The 26,625-nt window shown below is 38.0% G+C and overlaps 1 protein-coding gene and 1 long non-coding RNA gene across 10 annotated transcripts in view; one reads left to right on the top strand and one right to left on the bottom strand.

The window, feature by feature from the left end:
• LOC105196855 (collagen alpha-2(IX) chain) overlaps window positions 1-26,625 on the bottom strand; it is a 229,835-nt gene that overhangs the window by 83,988 nt on the left and 119,222 nt on the right. Inside the window, exon 2 of one of the 7 annotated variants that reach the window (XM_026135009.2) lies at window positions 6,476-7,528. The exons of the other annotated variants lie outside the window; for them this stretch is intronic. Within the exon in view, the coding sequence (XP_025990794.1) occupies window positions 6,476-6,673 (198 nt within the window). The 5' untranslated portion in view covers window positions 6,674-7,528. The remainder of the gene's footprint in view (window positions 1-6,475; window positions 7,529-26,625) is intronic. 7 annotated transcript variants of the gene reach the window in all.
• LOC113003830 overlaps window positions 1-26,625 on the top strand; it is a 222,774-nt gene that overhangs the window by 86,386 nt on the left and 109,763 nt on the right. The window lies entirely within an intron of this gene.

The raw sequence follows: 26,625 nt of genomic DNA, 5'->3' as shown, positions 1-26,625 counted from the left end.
CTCTCTTTCTCTTTCTTCCTTCATCTCTCTTCACCTCGGTAAACGGACTCGCTTGAAATTCAATGGACGTTGGCAGGCCGCATAGCCATCCGTTCCTGCCGAAATACCTTTCAGAACGCCTTGGTTCCGCGCGCATCGTTTCGCTTCCGACAAGCCGCGTCTGATATCCAACGTTTCTCACCCGCGCGAGTTTAGTACCTCCGGCCGAAGCGATGTGGGAATGTTACATCGTCGTTTTCGCGATCTGGCAATACCATTCCCGCCAGGGACGTGCCGCGGCGAGGATAAAATCATCTCGAGCTCAAATAACATTGTTACCGAATCATCTACCGAATTAGCCGCATGTTGCCGATGAGATAAGTCAATTTCGCGGTCTTTGGCAAATCTCAAGATTCAGGATGTTATTTTACCCTCAAATTTCGCAAAGCTGCGAAGTAAACCTCAAATTATATTCCAATTACTAACAGCCCGAAATCGTTGGATGGAGAAATACGCATATATTTTCTCACTTACGCGAAAATGTGATTTGGAAATGAATATTTGCATATTATAATTCCGTAAAATTGAATTGTTTCGTGAAACAATTAATTATACCGTGGATGCCAATCGATTTCAAGGAAATGTCGCGAATTAGCATCAACGTGCGATTTCTTACGGTTCTTGCAATTATTGCACGATTAGCAATAACAATTCGATAAAAGGGAATCGTTTTGTAAAACGATAAATTACAACGTGGATGTCAATCGATTTTGCGAAAAAATCGTGAATTAGCAGCAACGTGTGACTTCTTATGGCTCTTGCAATTACTATTAGCGATGACTTGGGGCGCGCGCGGTAGTATAAACTTGCTGGCAGTAAGTTATATAAGATTCGACGGTGAATGTTCTTAGGAAAGGAAATATATTTTATGGAAAGTTCCATTTCGTTTCTCTAAGGAGATTTGGATTACGAACGACCGATTCCACGGTATATCAGAATTCCTTCTAGCGTCGACCATTTAGTACCTCGTAAATGTGCCTTACTTTGGCTTCGAGTGAGATTTTCCATGCCATCGCCAACCCGCGAGAGTATCCATATTGAGAGCGTTTATTGTTAAGCTAAAGTTTATTTCGATATTATCGACGGCTTCTCAGCAAGAATCTCTAATAGTTATTGTTAAGTTTTGGAAGTTGTAATCACTTAAATCACTATTAATGCATACACGCGGTTTGTAGAAAATACAAATGCTTCGTAATATTCGTGATACATAAATTACATTATGCCAAGTTATGAGAAAAATAGTTTAAACACTTTTTTGAGGCAGAAAATGATTTAAAGGATATATATATAGCTCATACTACTTTTTTGTTCGCTTTTACTTTGTCAATACTGTTGTTTCGCGTTTTACATGTTGCGTCTGTGCTGCAAGGGAGACAGCAGTTTACGGGCACGCGGTAATTTATCAAGTTCGTGTTTAAACTCGACGACTTTCCGTGTCGTATTTAAGGCAAACAAATTTCTCGGGACATTTCGACGATCAAAATAAGAAGAAAAATAAGAAGAAAAAATAAGAAGGGAAAAAACGAAGCGCATCGCTACGTACCGCGAGATTTAGTTGCTCCGTCGCATGAGAGACCTCCGTAATGTTTGCAAGAACGTGAATATATCGTCTACCTGACTGCATGGGATTCCTAAAGAGATTTGGATTACCTATTCCTTCTCGGAGCGCCATGACGGATATCGCTAAGATTTCCGTGACCATTTCTATGTCGGGGACGATTTGTCCTCGGAACGTCCTGGTCAAATTCAGGTGTTATTACGTTATGAACGCACATCAGTGCTTTATCTCATTATTTATTTCGCCTTGTTCGTTATCGTAGAAAGAAACTGTTGGGAAGAAAAAAAAAGCTGCTTGTTATAAAACTATTCAAAGCTCATGTTTGTTCTCAGTGCTTCTAACTTTTCAACTTTGGACATTAAGTAACAGAATCCCGGATTATCTTCAAACTTAGGAAAAAAAAAATCACGAGTTAGTTGAACCTCTCTCAGTATAAAATACTGAGGAGGGTCCTTCAAATTACGATAATTATTTTATAAACACGGTATCAAAAGTAAGTGTAAAGTTTAAAATATTTTAGCATCGTTTGTAAAGTCCGTTGCTACAACGAGATCAGCTTTTTCGAACATTCTATATAAAGATTGCGTATCATCTTCTAAAGCGGTTCGGATTATCTGTTGCGGTCCGAAGAAGAAACTTGCGAGGCCAATTTCTCGAGCCACTTGCACGTCCGAGAGCGCAAGTGGACTTCCCGTGAAAATAGCCAGTCACCGTGCGGTCGCAAACATGTTTGCCGTCAATCTCACGGAAATCCTCGATTCGTGTTCGCTTGTACCCTCTGAGCACTTTAGCTTGCAGTCGCACTTTGTCTTGTAGTGCCGTTAGAAACGTACTAGCACACAGGGATACATCTTCTTTTATCTTTTGTCACTATTTTCGTACTTGAAACTAGATCGACCTTCTTTTTTACCGATAGTCGTATATAAAAGTATGCACGTTGTATCCACGTCACTGACGGTTTTTTTTTCGCGTGTTCTGTCTATTCCCGAAGATAAATATCCAATGTTTCGTGGGTCTACATTGATTGAGAAAATATCTGAAACTAGAGTACACTACCAGGAAATTTGATCGGGGTGACAAGAGTGAAAAGTGCACAAAATATATCAGTGTCTGTCCCGAGCAAAAATAAATTTTATCGATTTTTTATGTTTGTCGTTCCTGAAGTTTGATGATTAAAAGGAGGATCAAAAGTGCTTTCTGCATTTTATTCAAAGTATTTTTTTGCAATCGCACGCAGTTGTCTGTAACTAAGTGGATCACTCCTGGACGAGGAACCTTTGAATTCACCTTCTGTAATCCAGCTTTATTCCAAATATTTTTTTGCACTGAGGAAAAAATAACTAAATATTTATTCAAGTAATATTAATAAAATATTTACTAAATGTAAATATATATTTATTTAGTACAAGAACCATTAATTTAATTTAGTGCAATATATCTTTTTAATACTTCTTCAAATTTAATATTGAAAACTCAAGTGGCCTTTCTTTATGATTGTGCGATGAATCCTTCGTGGTCACACGGGATCAATTTGACCCCCCAAAAAGTTCAACGCTCTATGATTCCAAATTCAATTTTTTTCTAAAAAGAAATAAAAACAAAGTTATGATTTTTTAAATAAAACTCATTTTTTTCAAAGTTTATTTTAGCAATTTTTTTTTTAATATGTTACAATTAAAATTTTTATGAAATCGTATTTTTTTACGTAACAATGTTTAAAATACAACGTTCAGTAATATTTTTTTTCTTTAAAGAACGGAAACCGTGAATATGGTAATCAGTTAAATACGCTGCGGTCATTTTGACCACGAAGGGTTAAGGAACATTAAAAGTTATAATAAAATAAATTTATTTCAAATAAATTGCATTAGAAAAAATTCTTTTATTTAAAGTTTTGAATAAAATTCCTGAAAAATCTGAAAACTTTCAGGGAATTCTTTGAGTAAACACCCTACGGATAATCTTAGTTAACCAAGAAACTAATTAATTAATCAATTAATAAAAGTATTGGATAATTATAATTTAAAAAATGAGCCAATACTATTGTTTATTTCAAATGTCCGCAAACTGCCTGACAACGACTTTGCATGCAATATTTAAATTCATCAGGTCGAATTATAAAATAAGTGGACGATACATGTTCTCTTTTTACACTTGTTACAGCGGAAACTTAATTAACATAAGCGAGGCTAACGTCTTGGCAATTAAGATAGCATGAAACGTATATGTACATTTATAAAACAGCAGTTGCTCCTCTTGTCTTAAATCGTCGCGATTTAAATAAATATATGACGAGGAAATTTCATTCAAAGTAACGGATTTGAGCTACAGATATTGTTTCTCCTTCTTTTTTTGTCACACATTTAAACGTTTCTTTCATTATAAAATAATTGATTCACTCATTATAAAATTCGCGACTCGTACGATTACCGTTGATTAACGATATGCCAATGCGAGACGCGTTTCCATTTTAATTACTGCAGTGCGATGCTAAATAACTCGTAGACCGGAACTTTGATAATTGCGAGAAGTAGCCGCGAACGGATAGAAATTTTTAATTAGCAATCAATAATTGATACGAATTTTTAACCTATATACCAGCAACGCTGGTTTCGCGAGATAACTACGGTCGCTAACCAAGTTAGCGTGCATCGAATATTCGTGAATTTTCAACGTTTCTCTCGTAAATAAAATATTTCAATCTCGCGCGAGTGTTAGCGGCCAAACAGCTTTACGTTTCTATTGGTTAATGCAAACAATAGACGCGTATAAGACTTTTCCGGCATGGCGCAACTATGATATTGACGCAGTTTACATGGTGTAATGTTAATACATATGCATGCAAACCGTGAAAATCAACGCGAGGCAACGCGCGCGAAACAGATTCAAGGATGCAAATGCGTATCTCTGTGTATTTGTGCAAATCAATGTTATAATTTTATTCATGACGAAACCGCCGGCTTAAATATGTAAATTATAAGACCTACTTAAAAGTTTTCTGTCACGACGTGTTATTCCGTTCGATAAACGGATTAAACAACCGTCGCGTCGTTCCCAATGCGCGCGGAATATTCGCGCGACTCGGACTGATTCTCTTGTTTCCGCGGTACCGCTCTCTTTTTTCAATAAACAGTGATGAATCTGCAGCACGGTCCTCATTACTCTTTGATGCAGTCGAGGATAATTTATTCCCGCCGCGGCATAGCCGATAATGGCGACGTTAATTTCGTTTATTTACGATGTTGTGCTTCTCAAGCGCAAGGGCCCAGTGATTTAGGAACCTCGAGCGATTCGCGATTCGCATCGAATAATATTAATATGCATGAGAAGATGAGCGTAAAGCGGTTCGCGCGTGGCAAGGACGTAGAGCATTCCTTCGCGATCGTGTGCACGGCGCGAGCGCGAGTGTATGTTGGACGATAATACGCGCGTGCAGAGCGCGCAGCGATATCGAAAATTGCATCTCCAGATAGGTGCATCCAATCAAGCGGCATGTGAACATGTTAACTTAATTATGGAAAGAGGTCGGGCAGGAAAGTGCAGATGAATTTCGAATGATCGTGCGGTATTATATATCCATCCGCTGTACGATGAATTTTTCACTGGCACACGGGGTATCGCGAGAAACGCACAAATTAGTCGCGCATTTGAGAAAACTTAGAGCCAATCTTTGCGCGAAACTCGGATGACTTTAATGCAAAGCGCTCCGTAACAGGCACGGTTGATGAAGTGAGTAAGATAATATTCCTTTGGGGAGGAAAAAGCGACTTTCGTACTAGTCGAATGTAATTAAACGCGTATTTTTTTTCTCCTATTTCCGAAGTTTTAACGTCAAATATTAACGTACTTAATTTGAGTTTTTAGCTTCAAATATTAATGTATCTTAAATTGCAGTTTTGTCTTAAAATTAATAGTTTTAAAATTAATCCGAATTATTTTATCTGCGTGCATTGTAAAAACTTGATCCTTAAAAACGTTCCGTTCTAACGTTTTCTACTAAAATAAACTTCATAATTTGAAAATGTCGTTATTCCAATAATTTATAAGAAACAAAAAATTTATATGTCGATGAGGAGTATGATTCTATGTATTCAATGCAATTATTAAAATTCTTGCACCAGAATTCTTGCCATTTTCGCGGAAAGTTTGACTCTAAATTTTTACGAAAGCAGAGTTATGCACCGAGCATTTTATACAAAGGAAATCAAGCTGTTCTTCAAAATTACGAAAGTTTTTAAACTTCTTTATTTCAAGAAATGTATGCAATGATATTTTGTGCAGTAAATAATTCATGTATCAATTAACTACAAAATACTATTTATTAATTATTCAAAATTATTCCAAGTTGAAAAGATGATGAACACTCGATTCGTTTGGTGGTTTGATTTTTTCCAGACAATAAAGAATTCAAAGTTTATCTAATTAAAAATAATTAAGAATCGCGCTTGATTTATTTTATAGATATAAAACGTTTAGTCTGTTCGAAAATTTCTCGGTTGTCATACGTTAATTACTACTATGTTAATTACTACTATAATTGCTAACAGATTACTCGTCATTATTTTTTTATTATCAATTTATATTTTAGAAAATTTCTTAGTTTATTTCCAATTTATCATTTCCAAAAAACGTTTTAATTTTTAATATTAGAATTTTCAATCACGATTTTGTCAAATGTAGAACACGAATTCTACAACAGATCGTAAAATATCGCTATCTTCGACTACGCCATATTTTGGAGTCATCAGTTGATGACTCCAACTGGCACGAATATGACGTACTATCACTTATATTAAAAGATAAATGAAATTGTCGCTGTTAAAATTGAGTGTACGACGTCGTGTCTTATCAGAATTCGATCAAGGTAGTTTTACTCACGTGTTGCATCGCGGCATACCCGGTGATTTGTTGAAGCTTGCTGCTGACCATCTTCCCCGTCCCCGTGCCGTTCGTCTTCTCGCTCTTCCCGCTCCAAATACCGATTACTCCCGTTATAATGAGAGCCACCAAGGTGATGATGCCGATCAACAGGGACAGTGTCACGATTTTGCTACGGGGCGATATTACCATCGCCATCTTTCTCACAGGTTAGAGTTCGTCGCGATCACTCGCTTTCGAATGTCCCGATATAGAAATTTACACACTCAACAAACAACGCTATCCATCCGACGCGGGATGGACCGAAACATGCGTATATGTATCTATGTATATATATCTCTATGTATATGAATAGCTCTTTGTTTCTTTGTGACAAGTGGGACGCGGGGAATCAAGGGGATAAATAATATAATTTCTCCTCGTCTCGCGCGACGCCGGTCCTCCGCGATCATTATAACTTTATCACTTCCTCGCATTCGAATATCGACGATGACGGCGATGGTGACAACGTGTCGGGTGAATTCTCGTGTTTCATTCTTGAGGCCGCTTGGGCGCCGCTCGTCTCCCCGAAGCGATTTAATTGAGGGAGACCACTAGACGTGACACTGAGACACGACGTCTTCCGACATCTCTTCCCTGTTGCACATTTACGAACGATTCCGATGGATTCGTCGATGATTGCACAGGATTCTCGAAATCGCCGTCCCGGGGGGGGGCGAGGGAAAAAACTAGGCGTCTCGTGGAAATCTCACATTCTCAAGTTGGCACGTTAGAGCGAGTTTCCTAGCGCTTTCAACGCCTCGAAAGATTTTAAGAAAGCGTTCTTGTCGTTTCGAGGACCCTTGGGCGAGCTTTTCTAGCGACGATTCTTTCAGTCCGCCCGATGGATGCACGCGCATGGATCAACAAGTTCAACGAGCACGAGCGCCAGCGAGCGCTTGCACCGGCTCACAACAACAACGACTCACGATAAATTCGTCTGAATAATCAACAATAAAGTTCTCTGGGAGACGTTTCAGCCCCCGAGGTATATATACCGGTGACGATATTTCTCTGTAGGGATGCATATAATGAGGGTGCAAAGCGGAACGGAGCGGGGTCGAAGACGCAACTTCTTGTTTCTCGAGTTTCTTAGATTTTCTTTCAATCTACTCTGCCCTCGTTTTCTCTCTCTCTCTCTCTCTCTCTCTCTCTCTCTCTTTACTTCTCTCTTTCATTTCGTTCTCTTTTCCTTTCTCGGCTCTACTCCCGTTTCTCGCTCTACCTTTCAACCCCTGTATTCCTTTCGCGCTTGGAAAGACGAACTTTGAAGACCTTTAAATGTCGAGAGAACTTACCGCGGTTTACATCGTAGAAATAATGATTCTACGCTTCTGCGTTACAACGATCGCTCGGCGACATTGCATATTAAATATGTTGACTTTGGTCGTTATCAACACTATTATCTCGGATCAGATGAAATTTGTGGTAAACATGGAAGATAATATTAAAGCTGATTATTTAAACTTTCCCTTAGCGTGACGATAAGTAAAGAAATAGAATATTTAATTAATAGCAATATTTAATTTTGTTGTCTCATAGTATCTCTATAATTTAATGCAGAAAATATGTAGAATATTCTTTATACATTTTTTGATGGGATTCTTTTATTTGAGAAATTATATAGATAAAGATAAAATATATTAAAGAGAGTGTGGACTGAGAAAGATGTTGTTTAGGAGGTGTGTCTCATTCTGCCGATCAAATTGGCATCCACATAAATTAGTACAGCGCTGTAATGTCGAGCAGAGTGTCGAGATCTTAAGCACGAAAATCAATTTCGTCGTGTTGCAGCAGTACGCAGGGCGCAGTTATTTCCATGCTATCCACTCCATCCTCCTTGGTAATGCTATTTTCATTTTACACAGAACGCAGCGTCGTCTGTGTTGTCTGCTCGCGCCATCCTAACAAATGATGGAATGTGAATGCAAGTGCGAGTGTACTCGCTAGATTGCGGAGCGCTGATAAAGAAATAATGAAGTCATCGACTTGAGTCTATCAATCTTTAGGACAATTTTCGTATATACAAGCATTTCTCTTTTTATTGTTATACAAATTGCGCTTGAAAACAGAATTTAGTAATATATTTTTTAAGTGATAGACGTAAGTAAAAGAATTTTATTTTCATTTAATATAATTTTATAATTTTTAAACTTTTTCCTATATATTTTATGAGAGAGAAAAAAAAAATAAAAATTGTTTAATGAGAAAAATATGATAAGAGACGATAATAATCTAACCGATCCTTAAAAATAATTTCTTTTTCTATATAAGATATACTGTTAATTAAAACAAAATAAATGGAATTATGTTCACATTTGTGAGGATGTATCTCAAATTAATTAATTTTTTTACGAATAATGCAAATTTAAAATTTTCTGGCTTCAATATAATTATTAGTATTCGAATTAATTAACGAAGTTGATACTGAACAAAAGTTTTTTTTCAGGACATTATATCCTGCCAATGAATTACTTAATTATTAAATAATACATTATTTTAATTAATAATGGTTTTCTCGGAAAATAATAAACTATCTATTATCTCCGCGCAAGTATTTAAAAAAGTGGTGCTACCTCTCCTGCAGAAGAATCTTTTCGAGAGAAATGCAACATAATAAAGTGCAGTCTTCGTGGAATACCGTTGGTACATAATTTTGCGCGAGCAAGAGAAAACCGCGAATTATTTAATATGCCAGTCTGAATAACGTTCTTAGCATTTTCTTGCCGGCACGAAAAAGTTTATTCATAATATCATAATTATAGTATTAGATACGCCGGCGTTTAAAGTGCAGAAACGTCGCGTTGATTTGTCGAATATAATTTTATACTCGCTGAAGATAATTATCGCGGTGGGATATGAATGAGGTCGAATCACGCTGACGTAGCAGTGCGAGAGAATAATTGTAACGAATAAGAGACGAGCACATTAACGCCATGTAACGCCGCGGGCAATGAGTTAGAAATTTAAAAGAATTGCGCGGATTCGCCGATTTTGCTGTTACCTTAGTAAGCGTAAAACTATTAGCAACCATTACGTTTTTAAAGTTCTTTCCGTGCTGAGTTTTTTCAAGAAAAATCTGTGTCTGAAGCGCTTTCTAGGAAAAAGAATTAAATGCGAGAATGTGAAATTATTATATTGTTTGGAAAATCTAATATGAAATAAAACTGAGATTTTCTTTTTTTATTGGAATCGATATAATATATTCGTTTATCTGGGATATTTTAAAAATGTCCTTACAGGGAAATATCCGATGTTCTTTTTTTTTCGGGAGAACAAATCGCAAAATAATTCCGAGAACAAAGCTTGAAAGATGGAATATCTAATCAGTTCGAAGAAGAAGTATGTAAACGAGCGAGCTTCATTTAAAATATGACGCTTACAATCTACGCGATCCGCACAGACACGGACTGTCCCTTTCACGGTGTAGACTTTGCCGGTTTCCATTCCTGTTATTCTTTCCCATTCCACAAACGTAATTCAAGAAATTTTTTTGCGCTTACTCTTTTATAATTTACCCGGGAAAAGAGAATTCGTATCCACCTTCTGAGAGAACTTCAAGAAAAATTTCCAGAGTTAAAACGATCTTTTGATTATATGATTTTGCGGGTTCCAGTGCAGCTGCAATAAATATTTCAAATATTTTATTGTAAAAATACTTGTTATTCGCATTCTCTCGCAATTGGCTTTATGTTACTTTTATGTTATTTATAGAAGAAAAAAAAGCAATGAACTTTAAGTATTTTTGCTTTCCTCTCGGTTGTTTTCACTCCAGTATTCTCTTGGCTCTCTCCACATAACACTGACGGGCTCAAGCCAAAGTGCTCGTTGTTTAGAAATAAGCGAAATAAAGAGGAACGACTTATCAAGATTGTGAGATTTCTAGCTCGATAGTCTTTTCGATTGGAAAAGTTCGAAGGGATTGTGTAAAAGGGAGGGTCACTGTGTCAAGTGCTAAGAAAAATTACTTAGTTTTGCCGCGCTCTTTCCTTTCGCGGTCTTCAACTTTTCGCCACAAATAGTTTTGATATACCCATTTTGTTTGACGTTTCTCTTCCTATTTTACGACGGTCTTCTTATCACTTCATAGGGCCATTTCTACTCGAAAAAGGAAACCGAGCTGCCTTCCGGGAAGTTCGAAAACTCAATTTTCTATCTCGTTTACGATATTTGAAATATTTTTCAAAGACATGATAAGTATTTTCAAAAGTTTATTAAACATAATATTAGTGCGTTTTTCTGCAATCAATACTTAACGTTTCCACCGTCTTTATAAAAACATTTATTCAGTTATTATTATTGATAAATATATCTGATATTAATAAAAAGAGAAACAAGTATACATATATTATTAACAATGTAAATTTATAAACTTCAGCGAATAAAATATATTATATTCACACACACGCACACACGTGCAAAAAAGAGACAAATATAATTTGAGAAATGAAACAATATTCTTTCCGTCAAAGTTAGAGTCTGAAAAGTTAGGATCTAATTTCAAACAGGATTACAATAGTAATGATTAACGTAACGTTGACACAGCTAGCATAAAAAGTAAAAGAAGAAGGGAATGAATGTGGCGTTGCAGTCTAGGATTACACGAAATGACACGAAGAACTAAGGAATTGCGTGAGGTAGAAGGGAAATTTTTAACAGGAATTCTCCCTGCCCGCGCACGGGGAATGACGGGGTTATTCTTGCACTTCACACGGTTACTTCCGTTTATCCGGCCTGTATCTGCAAGCACGAAACGAAACGTTTCGCCCAGCGTGCCTTCTTTTCTACGAAGGCATCAGTATTTTCTAGATTGTCGTATCGTATAAAAGAGCACGGAGGAGAAAAGTCCCCTCGCATGCAACTGACTGTACCTACTTTCTTCAATCTCGCGCGCGCGCGCTTACCTATACGTTTTACTTAGTTTCGTCCTCCCATACTGCATTCGCTGTACCTTTGCGGAAGGGAAAGGAAGCGACTCGGCTGCCATCCTTTCTCTTCAACCCTTGTCGTTGAAAATTCCTAAGAGTGGCATGTCATCGTGTACGTTTAGTTTTTTTTTTTCCACGGGCATTCCATCGACGTAGGTGCAGTCTGCGGGGACTGCTTCATTTTTAAAAATCTTATTCGGGATAATTTTCTGAAGCTGAACAACGCATATCTCCTCGTTTTATAATGCGTCAATTGTCATTATCGTCGAAACTTTAGTCGGTTTCTAATACCTATCAAGAGTGACATCATTTCGTTATTTGCTGTGATCTTTTTTCATCTCTCGCATATCCGTTTGAATTAGATTTTTTCCGTTGTTGTCAATAACACATCGGAAAATATAAAAAAATAGAAAGTTGTATTAAATATCAGACGACAAAAGTACGTCAAAATTGTAAAGAACAGACATTTTCTTTATTAAATTTTTCCAGTTAAATGCAATCAGTTAGTCAAAATATAGCTCGCAGATAATGCGATGCGACAGCAACGCAGACCGCAAATAATGAAGAATCGAATATGTGGTGAGACTGGCGAGACAGAATTGTAACGATATTGCATACAAGATAAATATAACCCCGTCACCGCGATGCTCTTTATTCCAGGCTTCTTACATACAGACATTTCGCTAGACATTTCGCGCGGAATACGGTGTCACGGTGTGATTTTATTTCGACTATATTACGACGCGAAAGAATGCACTTTTACCGCGGAAGAAGGCGGTGAAGGCGGCGAAGACGTTGGCGGCGATGGCGCGACGACGCTATTAATAAATTTATCCCGCGGTGTCGAGCAAAAAGAAAGCGAGTAATTTCCACGGTGTGTCGTTACGCCGTGCCCGCGTTTATCCGCGGCGGGAGAAAACGGGGCGAGCGCATTCATGAAATGCGCATTCGCCGACGCGAATTCTCACACATTTACGCAAATCAAAGCGCTTCTGCCAATTCGGCCGTCTCGGGGCCAACCCGTCGGGCCGAGGCGGTCCCGTTCGTGCTATAAAGGAGGTTTTAACTTTCTCGCTGTGCTCCCCGTTTGTTCGAGCTTGCTGGATTGGCCAATCGTGCGACCCTTACTTCGAAAGTGCACCCATGTGATATCGCACGGTAGTGGTAACCAGATATTCGCGCGCTCTTTTGGTTTAGAAATTTGCCATTTGTACGCTCTCCCGCGACGACGGTATAACACGACTGAGAGCCATTAGAGCTTTTACAAGAGTTGTTTTTATGGTTGAGCGAGCGGCATTATTAGAGAACGTGTCGTTCGATTAACCGCCGTTTATTATCACGCGAGCAAATTCGTCCGGCATATTCAGTGTGCTGTTACATAACCGATTTTCTGCTTTTATCGGTGATAGTGAAAGATAATGTTTTTGAAACAGGACGTTGAATTTGGATGGATATAAATGATGAACGCGAAATAATACTGCTGAAGAGCCATTGATCAGTATTGAATTCACAGTCGTATTAAGCGCTTACGATCTATCTCAAATTTGGAAAACGACTGGCACGATTTGCTTAATAAATAGTCGGATAAATTAGATTAAGATTACTTGTAGCAATTAATTTTGCAATAAACGTGAAACAAGTTTAAACTTCTTTCTTATTAATTAGAGAATATTAAACAATGTTATATCGTCTATTAGAATTAAGATTGTGATTTTAAGTCAAAGAAAGTAAACCAAATTTAGCACTTGGCCGGTAACGAAACGGAATAATTATATCGGTTAATGCCCGTTTTAATTAGGGCAGGAACAATGTCCGCCAGAAGACGTCAGCAAGTTTGCGGTCTCTGAGCGAGTCTACGATCTACAAGCGAGAGAAACTTTTTTGAACACACTTCCGCCCATTTTTGCCGATTTCACGTCACTCTCGGCAAAAATTCTCAACCGAGTGGCGATCTATTCTTTTACAATTAATTCAAAGATTTATCCCGGATACGTTCCGACAGATTCGGGTAATTTAAATCAGTACCGCCGTTACTTCCATTTTCAATGTACAAAAAAAAATTAAATATCTCAATTGTAGTTTATTTTTACATATAAAATGTCCGATATTGTAATTGAGCGCGCTAATTCTGGCGAGTGTTACGAATTTTCTGTAAAAATGCTTTTGCAACTTTCAATATTCAAGTGCAAGCACATTACAAACTTTTTCAGTAAACTAACGAATCAAAGAAGTAATATTGAGCAGCTGTGCCATCTGTTACTTTGAGAGTACAAGACTAGTTAGTTAGGTGGTGAAATTAAATAGCAATCCGGGGTCCAACTTGAAACTTAAGTAATTACGACGTTTCAATATGCTTCCTTATCAAAGGCGAGCACGGGGAACTTCGATAAAAAATTAATTAAAAGAACACGAAGACGTTGCGGATTACTGAAAGATCAAAAGCTTGGTTTGTAAGCTCGATCGCAAACGTGGTTTCGTAATTCATTAAAAGTCGATGGGGATTATCTGCCAACTGCGCTTACAAACATTCCTAGTCATTATCATTACGGATAATCAAATTAATAATCTCAAGTAAAGAGTTCAGTGACCTGAATATAGACAATTGCTTGCAACATTTCAATAGCATATTCAACCAGTGAGCAAGTAATATTCTCAATGATAGTGGAGTATAAGAACTCTATTATTTAATTACGCAGCATAATTTTAATTGAATATTTTAATATTAATTAAGTCAGAGGATTTTATTATGCGCATACATTTTTACTACGCATTGTTGTGCACATTTATTTCGTGAAAAATATTTTAAGAGTTCACGCTCATAATTTTCCTACCCTCGATCAATTACTATCTACTTCTCTTGAAATAATGCAAAATTATTTTGAATTAGCAGCAGTGATAATTCTTCTAAAGGATAATTACACAATTATTAAATCTTGTATATGTTCAATAATATTGTATAAAAAAATATTAAAAGTTTATTTTAAAAAACTGAATGAAATAACGCTTTCAATATAAATCCGCTTGTACGTATTTATGTTTCATATTGATTTTTATCAAACACTATAAAATCTTTATGAATTTTTGAAATTGAATGACGTGTAATCAAGACTGAATCTGTGTTGAACAGTAATCTAATAAACAGAGGAAATAAGAGGAAGGGCCACTGATTCTCGGTCGAAGCGGTAACAAATAGATTTAACAAAATTACTACTATGATATTTTCATCATATCTATAATCCAAATTTCTGTCGGAGATGGTAATGTGTACTAATTATCTTCGATAGAAATTAAATTCGTCATTGGAATTATTATCCAGTTCAAGTTACAGTTTTCGGTGCCCGAGGCTCGAGAGTCGAGATTCTCTTTTATCGTGCTCAGGAGAATCGAGCTCCGTCATCCTTGTCTTCTTCCCGGGATATTTCCTCACTACGGTCTTCGCACTTTTTTTTTTCTCCTCGAGAAAAGCCATTGCCGTGACGTGCCGCCGCGGAAATTGAACAGTTCGAACGAGCCGCGTCGTTCGGGTGTCATCGAAAAAACATCACGCGAGATTGGGAAAGAATTTTTGAGTCCGATACGCTTTTTTTTTCGAAACCACCGGTCAATTCGACTCGATTACGATGAAAAAATTGTGCTAGACTTTTCCAACGAGCTTCGTTTGCTTTTTTCGCAAATAAATATTTTTGGATTCGCTTTAACATGCAGCTTTTTATTGAATAATTAAATTATTTTTATTGAGATATTAGATAGATGTACACCATTCGCGCGATATGCACGAAATTCATATATATCAAATTGCCGAAAGAGAGGAAAAAATCGATGCGTACCGACGAATAGCCGATTAACGGTAAATAACCACTAAATTTATTTCTGCAGCTTGCGTAATATAATTATATTTTCATTTTGCAAAGAAGCGAAATTACCCAACAAAATTCTTTAATCAGTTATTATATTCGTTACTGTACCTCCGTTAAAAAAAAAAAACATTTTGTTAATCCAACGTATGATTAATTTAAAGGAATTTAATCAACCTGAATACTTTACATAATATGCAATTTTTACATACTTGAATTCAATAAAAAATACGTAAGAGATTAAACCGTGTCAAAGTATCTGCAGCATAAAAAAAACTTCTATTTAAAAGTTGATTGCGGACTTTGATTTCAAGACTTGATTACACAATTTGCAACTGTAAACAAATTTTTTACTATTTACATTTATGCGACCTAACCGTGTTACCACGAGGATTAAAGCGTTACGAATCGCCCGCTCAATGTACACGAGGAAAGGTAGATCTAACGTGCGTATAACATTAGAATATATCTCTGCGCGATCTCTCACTGATCGATTGAGTCTTCAGTGGCGTCACGTTTCATTTTTACCGAAACGAAACCTTGCCGTCGGTTACAACTTGAGAAAGCCATCGGTTACAGCCTGCTGTTTCCGACGTAAAGTACTTTTCGACATGTATGCGATTCAGCGACCTGCAACTTTGAAATGGCTACGAACGCAGCAGTCGTGCGGTTCTGCAACCTTTAGCGTTGCATTGTGCGACACATGTGTTATGTGATGTACATTGCAAGCCGCAGATTTCGTCGCGAATTGCAATCCCCTCAATCTGCCTCATCCAATGGAAACGGTATCCGTCTTATCGATCCATCACATTTTCATACATTTTTCTTTCAATCAGCGTGCATTTTAATTGTAACAATTCCAAAAAATTTACAACATTCTAATATATTAGGTGGAATTGGATGATTTCAAATTTATATGTAAATATGGGTACAATTGCGTCTGAGAAAAAAAAAACATTGTTACGCTTACGATAAGTAATATCGTGCGTTTTCTTCTTCCATTACGTAATTTGTAAAATGCATTTTTAAGAATAAAATGAAATACCGCAGAAATGGTGAATAGTACAATACACTAATGGTACGCTTCAAGCAACGCATTAGCGCTTGTAATGTAATCTCAGGTTGAATTCTCAACTTGAGAAATAAAATTGCAAATGTTACGAGGTGCCCATACAATACGCAGATATGAATTTGAAATGGACCACAATAGTTTTAAATAATATTACAAATTTCGAATATTTATCCATGAAGTATTTGTAGACTGTTTTTGAATTGTTTCAAAATGTATTTTTTTTTTTAAATCGTGGACACTTTCTGTTGATGTCATAATTTGAATTTAAATATATAACAGAATTGGTTTATTTTAACTTTTTTGCGATAAAAAATTTAAAATTGTGCATTTTATATAAAACGGGTGTATTTACTATATTTAACTTCTCAACATTATTTCATATAACTAAATGTGATGTAAAAAATTATCTAACAAAATTATTAGCGTGAATTGTTTACGCATATTCTGTGTTATTTCTGTTTCAGAATTCTCTAAATATTTTTATGTGAAAAACATAATTAAGTATTATCTGATAAACTTATTAACATTTTTATAATTGTTTAATTTGCGTATGATTCGCAACGATCACAAACATCAGAATTCTCTTTCAACTTTTTTATAGACAAATTGACTTTGTTAATTTCTAAAAATATATAATACCATTTTAGAAATTATTTATAGTTAGCTTACCAATTTCAGTGTATAATATAACAAAGAATAATATTAGAAACATATTGTGATATAAAATATGTAACAAATGATTTCTAATATCGCACAATATGCTTTTACATAATTTTTGAAATAATATATAATTTTAAATATTACTTCGATAATCTGTATTTGTCTGTCTAAATTTGAAAGAGAAGCCTGGCATTGAATCGCGATAGCTCGTTATTGCTAATCATACATAAATTCAATTTCCTACATAAAATTAAAACACTTTTATTAGCACAATCCTATATAAAACATATGAAAGTTTTAGTTATAAATTTTTTACGGTGCTGAGAGGCTTCTCCCACGTTGACCGAAAAATAGCTCAAGAAATGAATCGAACCAGCCACTCGTACGCTCTAATACGCGTGACAAAGACATTTTCATAATAGCCACTTTGACTCCGTAAATCGCGAACGCGACGGCATGCCGAAATCGCGCGCATCCCGCGCGACGCGACGGAAACGTTCGTCAGAGCGCCATACGATAACTCGATTTTACGACGTTGCGTCGTCGACGTGTAATTGAAAATCCATCCCGGAGCGTTTTCGGCAATCTCGCCGCGCGTACGTCAAAAACTTTATCATACCGTACAGCGAGACAAACACGTACGCGGAAAATGCAGAGGAAACGATGGAGTGTAACGCGGGACGTAAAAAAGCGGGGGAAGGAGGATGGAAGGGGTAGATGTAGGAAGGCTGTATCCCGTACGCCCCATGCCCGCGAGCGTTGAATTTTCTGGGTCGACAGCTGTCAATTGAGAGCAATGTCTACTGAAGACTACTCGTTAACGTATCGCGCTGCAGTGCATAGAGTGCACCGTACTTTTTCCCCCCTTTCCACTCTTCTTTTTTTTTCTTTTTATTTTCCCTTCCTCTCTTTGGCAGAGACTTGGCTGATATTCCGCGGTAGAATCGAATAATTTTCTTACACACGCGGGAATTTTCAGATTTTTCGCTCGCGCCTCGCTATTTTCACATGATGGCTCCCAGCTGCCTTCGATCATCGAGTTCCCGTCAACGATTCGTGGGCGCTTACGAATTTTTGTGGCTGTCGATTAAGCGCGCTTACCATTGAAATTAAATTCGCAATTTACGAACGGTGGCTCGCGCTTTGCCGTTTGGTAAATGCGCGTCGCGTTAAAGAGCGCAGAGGAGCAAATAAAACATCTCACCGCGACGCGACGCGCGGTCTCCACTACCATCGAGGGATTGATGGGGCAAAATAAATAAGGCGACCGAGCAGACTTCGTCCGCAATATTGGCCGTAAAAGAGCACCGCTAAAAAGAAGGGACGGCAAGATAAACCAAAGTTACGAAGTGCATTCGTCAGAACAAAGGATGAAAGTTAGTCGGGTAGGGCCGCACATCTGCGGGATTCCGCTCGGCGGTATTTGCGAATCGAATACAAATACCGCGTCCGCCGGCGTCGATTCCGAACATTGGGCGAGTTTCAAAGCAAAGTCAGGATTTTATTATTTTATTTCTGGCACGGTTAGTGGATGTGACAGAGATCGCGGTGGCTCGGTTGAGGGCGACTTGGGCGGATCCGAAATCCGAACGAGGCGGAGGAGCATGCCCACAGTCCACGGTAAAAGCGGATTAATTCCCCGCGCAAATTGAAAGCTATTTTCGACGAGTTCGCCTTTTGTGACACCTTTAAACTGACGGCAGAGTGCGATTGAACGAAAGCTGCGAGCCGTGTAACGTGTCGGGCGGTCGGGCGCGTAGACAAAGCGCGTTGAAAGCAAAGGCAAATTTTCGTACGCCCCTATGTTATGACATATGTTACTACTATATCGATGTCAACGCAAGTCGACATCAAAATTGAATGCCGTGATATCGCGACGTTGAAAATTGTTGATACGCACAGCGCGCGCCCGGTCGGATGGATTTATGCGCGCTTTTTTCGAAGCACCGCAACAGATGGCAAGTCTAAGTACCCTTCTTATATGTAAAATTCACACATAAAATCTTTTTACAACTTTCATAGCTTCGTAATAATAATTCTAACGAAAATTCGTCAGGAAAGTTACCAAGATATTTTACGTTTAGAAGAATAAGGTTCTCGTAAATCAAGTTTTATAGATGCTATGTAAATCAAAAGTTTGCTTTTTACAGATCTTTTTGTTCCCTAGTTTTAAGTTTGCGGCGGATTACGTTTATCTATGTACCTTTTTTTTTTTTTGTTAAGTTGCAAAGTCCAGTTAGCAAATTTTTTATTTACATCACCCGCAGAAGGCCAGCTTTCCGCGCGATAGTCGTGTACTACATGCACTGCATGTACTACATGTAATGTCACGTGAACCCCTACGAAATAACGAGAGGTTTCGGCGTTTGTTTGCAATGAAATTCGGCCGATCACGATTATTTAACTAGACAGAAAAAAAAAATGTATTTGCCGGGCGCGGGTTCACTGGAGCGGGCAATATTTTTGTCCCGCGCCAGCAGCGTTTTGTCTCTGGGATCAATTAATGGTTTCAATATCCGCGTTGGTGTTTCACGATTCTGCTCAGCGAAACAGGATCATTTTTTTTTTTTCAATCATACGGTGTAAAGTACATCGGCTCAATAGAGAAAATAGCGAAAGAAATGAAATACGGAGGAGATGGGAAAAGAACCGTCTCGCATATATAACTTTATCACCTGATATTGACTTTCCATTTGTCTCGGGATAAATTATAACTCGACAATTTAGAATTTTTACCGGAAACGTCGGAATACGATGCTATAAATATCTGACAGATTAAATTTTTTTTTTTTAAATTTAGCTACTATACTTAAAAGACAATGGCCGATTCGGACGTGACGTTAATTGACATTTCTGAGAGTTAAATGACTGTCAAATATATCCATTTCTGCATCAAATTTTTATTCCTCTATTTGTAAGTAGGTCAATATTGCTCTGCGAACAATTTGCGCGTGTATGCGTTTGAAAAAATAAATGAAAAGCGTCATCGACGAAAATTGCATTTTTTTGTACGCAGCCGATCGCACTCGTGCGATCACGAGGTGTAATAGAAGAAAAACGTCAATCAGAGAAACGAAAGAGTAACCGGACCGACAGCCGACGCGATCGCACATATGATGGTAAAAAATCGTTGTCGTTTCTGGTGTACGGTACACCGCGCAAATCAATATAAAGCTATCCGATGAAACTACGTAAAACGCCCATTGTAGCTCGAAAAGTGGAAGGTGATCGATGATTGAAAGGTGTCATGGAACAGAAACGAAGCGGCGCGACGCGGCGCGACCAACAATACGGATTGACATTAAAGAGGAATCGTTTCTGTAAAAAAATTTCCGCGCGGGTCGCAGCATCTCGCGACGTCCTTCATAAATTCGGCACCCGTTGTACATTAGATGGAAGTCGGAAGACATCGAGACAGCGACGCATGACAATGTCGTCCCGTTGGAGATAAGATTAATGTTTCGCGGACTGATGCAAAAGACGACTTTTGTTATTTTTGCTGGCACGTTGGAACACATATAATAGCGGCTGCATGTAACACGAATGATAAATTTAATCTCTAAACTACACAATCGCTAGAGAAATTTGGATTAGGTTAATGGGTTTTTATTAAATTAAAAAGAAGATGCTTTACCCCTTTAATCCGTGACATGAAAAATGTTACACGCGGAATTGTATGAGCCTCAGATGCCAACGCTATTTTTCTTTCCGCATTTCTTCATCGGATTTGGGAAATTAGTTTTAATAAATAAGCAGCTTTCTGCTTAACATTACTATCCATGCGTCTAATGTAACGGGCATGAAGAATACGGGAATCAATTTAAAGAAGATCAGGCCGCACATGTTGTTGCATTATTTTTTTATATCTCGTTAATCCGATTAGGATTATTTTCACAATATTGTTGCACAATTATTTTCCACGATAAATTTTGCGGCATCGCGTACACGTTCGATAAGTTTTCCTAGCTAGATTGCAACTCAACGGATGGACAGGTGACGCGTTCACGTAACGCTCGTGTTGCCCCGCACGGTTGCTTGAATAAAACGAAAATTACCCCCGAGATAATTAAATCAGGGATATTCGCCGACAAAGAGGAAATAGGAGGACGATAATTTATAGTTAATGCGAAGTGAAACGCAGTGGCCGGTAATCGAATATCGGATATTGGTAGATGACCATTCGACACGATTCGAACGCGCGACTCGATCCCGGGGCTCGAGAAAAAGGACGTCGAGTTAGATATGCACGAAGGTAATTCAGAAAACAGGAGCAGCCGGCAGTGGCGGAAGTGAAACGGGCGGGGACTAAGGAATAACGAAATAAAAGATTCGATAGTACGTGAGTGCGCGCTATACAGCGTACGGACAGGCTTTATGTACCTTTCGTACCTCCGATCTCGCTGATTCTTTCAACACTGTGACGTGTTTGGCATTTCCCCGTGACGGCTTTAAGCTTCGCACACGCGCCACTCCGTCCGTATTCTTTTCGCTTGACCCGTTCTGCTGCCACACTATTTTTTGTGACATCTCCAACGCGCGCACACACACGCACGCACGCGCACACACACACACACACACACACACACACACAACGCAAAAAAATAAGCCATGAAGCGAAAAGGTGTGCAATGTGACTCCGCCGATTCTAACTGCACAGCTGTCGAGGGAACGACGACAAAATATTTCAGTATAACTCAAACTAGTTTATCAAGAAGCATTGTGCATTGCGTTGCATATATACTGGAAAAGAATTTTGTTACAGTAATTGAAAATCTCTGGTAGAGATTCAACCAGGGTGTCTATTCAGAAATCTTGTTGGAAATACCAGATGATACTAACAGTCTATCAAATATTCAAATATTCTAGTTAAAAAATCTCGAGTCTTGTTGTAATAATCAGAAATTCCGCTTGGTTTCATTAAAACGCATTCAATCTACGCATCTTGTTGATATAATCAAATTATTTTTCTCAATGTACATATTGCAGATCAAGAGATGACAGCATCTCTAACTTCAAAATGAAAATTTTCCGGCTACGCTCGTAACGCTTCAGTATCGTTTCCCATCTAGAGCTGTTTTTCCAGAGCGGGCTAAATCGAACTTGGTGCGTTATACGTTATTGAGAAACGAGCGAAAGCTCATTTTCCCTCATTGGCTAAAGTAGCTAGTTCAGTTCGATATCGGCATATATTTCAAAGATTCGACGATAATTTTTCCTCGCCGTAAGTAAATTGCATCTGAATTATGGAAGAGCCAGCCATGCGTTATCTCAGCCGTACTCGCTTAATTAACTGGCACATATCATTAACTCAAATGAAAATCCAAGTGATTCGGAACTTGTTTGGATGTGTGCGGCGGTATTTAGTCATTAAGCGATGATTGAATAACTGATACGAGAGATACCGCTCGTAATCGTTGTTTGTCACTAACACGGCGCGAAATCGCAACGCGCTCGCATGCCGACGAATTAAATGGAGGTGGAATAGCTGTTCTTGTCCACTGAATATTCCTATTGAAACTTTCTTCGGGCGCAAAACTTCTCTCTTATCGCTTTACTCGAGACGACTACCGGCGCCGTCAGCCTGAATGTCGAATTGTACAAACGGCAAGCGACGTGTAAATTAGATACGATTCAACAAAACATCGCTTATGTATGTCGTGACGTCATAATAGCAAGTCGATGCACGCGTGCTTACATATGTATACGTAAAACGGAACGAGGTATCCGTTTCGCCGTTACCATTATGTCTCTTCCAAGGTATAAAGGGACTACTTAAATTTCTCCCCGTGTCGCGCTCTGCTCGAGAACGGAAGTTACAGCCAAGCGAATTTCGAATCCCCAAATCCATTCGCATATGAATGAATATTTTTCTCGCTATTTTTCGACTATTCGAAATATCGGAGTGCTCTAAATGTCTGTTAGCAGTGTGCTGCGCTTGTATGTAACTTCTTCTGCATGCGTTCTCGGTTTGCTCTCTCGACGCTTAAACTCACTTAACCGATTCAAAAAGATAAACCGCTGAAAGTTCTCCCGTCCGCAAACGGTTTCGAATCGGATGTGCAAACGCGCGGAAAATATCCGCACAATTGTAGTAATTAAAGTGGAAAACACAACATTGACGCAGTGAATTTGCGCGCCGCGTCTGGCTCACTATCGTTGTATTTACTCTATCAAGTTTCGCGGCGCACCCGCGTTTAACTGCATTTTAGTCAACTTCACCGCCTGAATACTTGGTCCACTTCGCTTTAAACCCTTCACACGCCGTCCGCCTGAGTCGAGTGAGCAGTGAGTTGTGTCAACGCGCTAATCGAATCTTTAGCGGAGCTTGATTTCGAGTGGAATTAAGTGTGCCGTTCGCAATGCAAAATCGCCCGTATTCTGACGTTATTTATCCTACTTCTGCGATATGCATTAGCACACATTCTTTATTTTAGAGGTACATCGTCACATTTTTATATATTTTAAAACTCTTAAAAATTCGCTTGATTAATTACTAAAATTAATTAATAAGAAATCTATCGTGTGAGCTGCAGCATTATATATTGGGCATCTGAATAAAATATATTATTAAATTAAAATAATTAAAATTGCGCAAGTTTGACTTACAACGCTATATAATTTGTGGCGCATCAATTATTATATATCGTCGTGTTCTCTCACTCTTTATAAGAGTGCAATTAATACTAGTAATGTCCCCGTGTTACGTATTTGTGAGTGCATTATTTTTTGCGACAAATGTGACGAATGCGTTAGTATTGTTAGGCAAAACTTGTCCTGCGACGCATGATCAATATTATATTTTCCCGTGTTTGTAGGTGATATTTTATGCCCCAATGCCGAACCAGCTTCTATCCGCGACGAGCTACTCGTTACACCGTGTGTTGCCGGCATAATTCGGTTTTATGGCAACAATTAAAATTCCTACCAAGGCCCGATTCCGTCGGGAGTTTAGTTCAGCCCCTCGAATGGCCATTCTTGAACACAATGCGATGCAGGTATACGCCTGTTATATCCCTATTAACATTCACTCTGCGTCTGCTTAATCAAATTTCCAAGTGAACCGGGTTCCGCTGCAACATGAGGTTTACCTCGAAACTGGTCATCCATAGTTATGCACAACGCACGCGGAATGCATCTTATTGCGAATTATTCGGGGAGCGCGTATTTTGTGCGAGCGTATTTCGATCGCTTTTATTATTACACGCGATACGTCACGTATAAGGAAATTTAAACATGTGAGAAATGGCCGGGAGAGACAGCGCGACGCTGCAGATTGCATATCTACCACGTTTCTAATTATTATGTACATAATTTCATAATATACTGTGATATTATGCGGCAAGAATCGTTTAACTGAACGCAGTATATTTCACCCTCCTGCGTTGTCAGAAACGATAAAAATTTGTCGGGGAAACGTTTTTGGTAAAAAAAGAAGGATGTACCGAAATAACATTTTCCTTCGAGGTCTTCGAGTTTAAGGTCTAACCTATTTACTTTACGATACATTGCAAGAGCATCTCCGTTTAATATTTATTTTCGAGCGGGATAACCCCTTAAATTTGCAATTACAATCACGCATAATTAAACAGCCGAATAACTAGTTTATTAAAAAGCCGTAAGGAGTACAGAGAAAAATTGGCGAAGAAATTATTTTTCTCTCACTCGCGTTTGCTCTCTTTGAACTATATAATTTTGTCTGTGGCGTTTTTCCCCGGGTAACCGCAAACAGACAGAAAAATGCTGCAGTTTCAACACTCTAATGAAAGAGTGCATACGCGTTTGAATGTTCCACGTAAGAGTGATATTATATTTATTTAATATATGTGAACATATCTAACTCTAATTTTATAATTAGCTAATTTCATGTATTTCAATAAATTATTTTGTCAAAATATTTTTTAAGCAATCATTTTTGTCTACGTAGCAAGAAAACGATAAGTCATATCTCGCAACTGAGCAAGTTATCTCACGTGTCACGCCACGACGATATTTGTTGCTCTAAAATTCATGATATTACGTACTATGCAACATAACATAAAGTTCCATGAATCTCACTCTATCAGAGTCGTAATTCCGATATCGAATTAGCGTTTCACGTTGTTCATCATTTCGATGGCCGACTCTTGTACAGCTATCAGTCGTTATTGTAAACCTATCAATTCGATTCTATAGATCCTGTCAAACTCTCTTGGATTAGTTCAAAGTTTAGTGCTTAATGAGTGGTCTTAACGTTCGCCGTTTACTATAATAGGTTATAACACTGTACTATGACCAGTCGTCAAACTGTAGCTGCAATACGAGAATATAGCAATCAACATTCGATGTAATCAACGCAACTCTGATACAAATTATTGCGTATTAATTAAATTGTTAATCAAACTTTCAATTAAATTACTCAATTAAAACAAAGATATCATTAATTATTTTCTATATTAAATTAAACAAAACGGGTTAGAATAATGCACTATTCTGGCAAGACAGAAATACAAAGCTAAATTAATTTGTTTTCAATCTGTTGAGATTTCATTTTAAAATTAAGATGTATAAACTTATAAATTTTAAGTTGTCAATTGGTGAATTATTGTTCGTTTACTCAGCCATATGAAACATTATTTATTTCGTTAGTTTGATGCAATAAACAGTAGTAAAATAATAAAGAAAATTGTAAAAGCCAAAAATTCGATATGCCAAATATGTTTTTGATATTTTTTATTTCAAAAATCCAGTTTTTAAGACATCATGAATTGTTTCACTAGATATAACAAATGCGATTGCTAAAAAAGTATTTAAAAAAAAATTATTTTTTAAATAATTTAATTACGATTTGTCGCAACTTATTAAAGATGCTGCGTACAATTTCGACTGACACACATATCTTACCGTATACCTATGAAATATCTCGAATGCAACAGTGACATATACTAATATTTGTCATTTTAGCGTCGTTTGCCATTGTGCCGAATTAGCCCCATTAATTTTACGCCGACGCCGCAATCGCGGCGGCGACCAGTGCAATTGTGTCCAATCGTCAGCACGCTGCGCTCTGCCGCTATTTCATCACGTAATAGCCATCGCAAATGCGTATTCTGGTCATTTTGCGACGTGTACGTGAAGAAAAAAAAAGGGGAGATCACTCAATAATCGAGTCTAATTTTATCAATGTAATAGTTGCGCACGTTTGCTGTCACAGCAGATTTTCTACGAGATAAATGTCTCTCATTGACGCTCTCACGACGGTCAAAGCTGGTCTTCAAACGGCCTCATCAGCTTCGCTTCGATTGCGTTCTATGATTTCGATCGGCGATGAAGTCGTTTATTTTATCTCAATAAAGTTTTAATCTCGGTAGACGAGTTTCAGCTCTCGTGTGCCGATATTCCGCGGGGGAGTGGAAGGCAGATAGAGAAGGACAAATAGAGAAAGGAAGACGCGAAGAAACGAGAGAGAGGGAAAAGTTTAGCCGTGTGCGCGCTAAGAACTCCCTACTATTAAGACTGCCCCTCTTCGCAGATTTCGCCTTTAAACGACACGGTCCTTGCGCGAGTCTTTGAAAGCGTCATTACGTCGTTACTTACGACAAACTCATTCGCGTACAACTA

The sequence above is a fragment of the Solenopsis invicta genome, chromosome 6, assembly GCF_016802725.1.
Source record: "Solenopsis invicta isolate M01_SB chromosome 6, UNIL_Sinv_3.0, whole genome shotgun sequence".
Taxonomy (NCBI): domain Eukaryota; kingdom Metazoa; phylum Arthropoda; class Insecta; order Hymenoptera; family Formicidae; genus Solenopsis; species Solenopsis invicta.
This window is presented reverse-complemented; position numbering and strand designations above follow the sequence as displayed.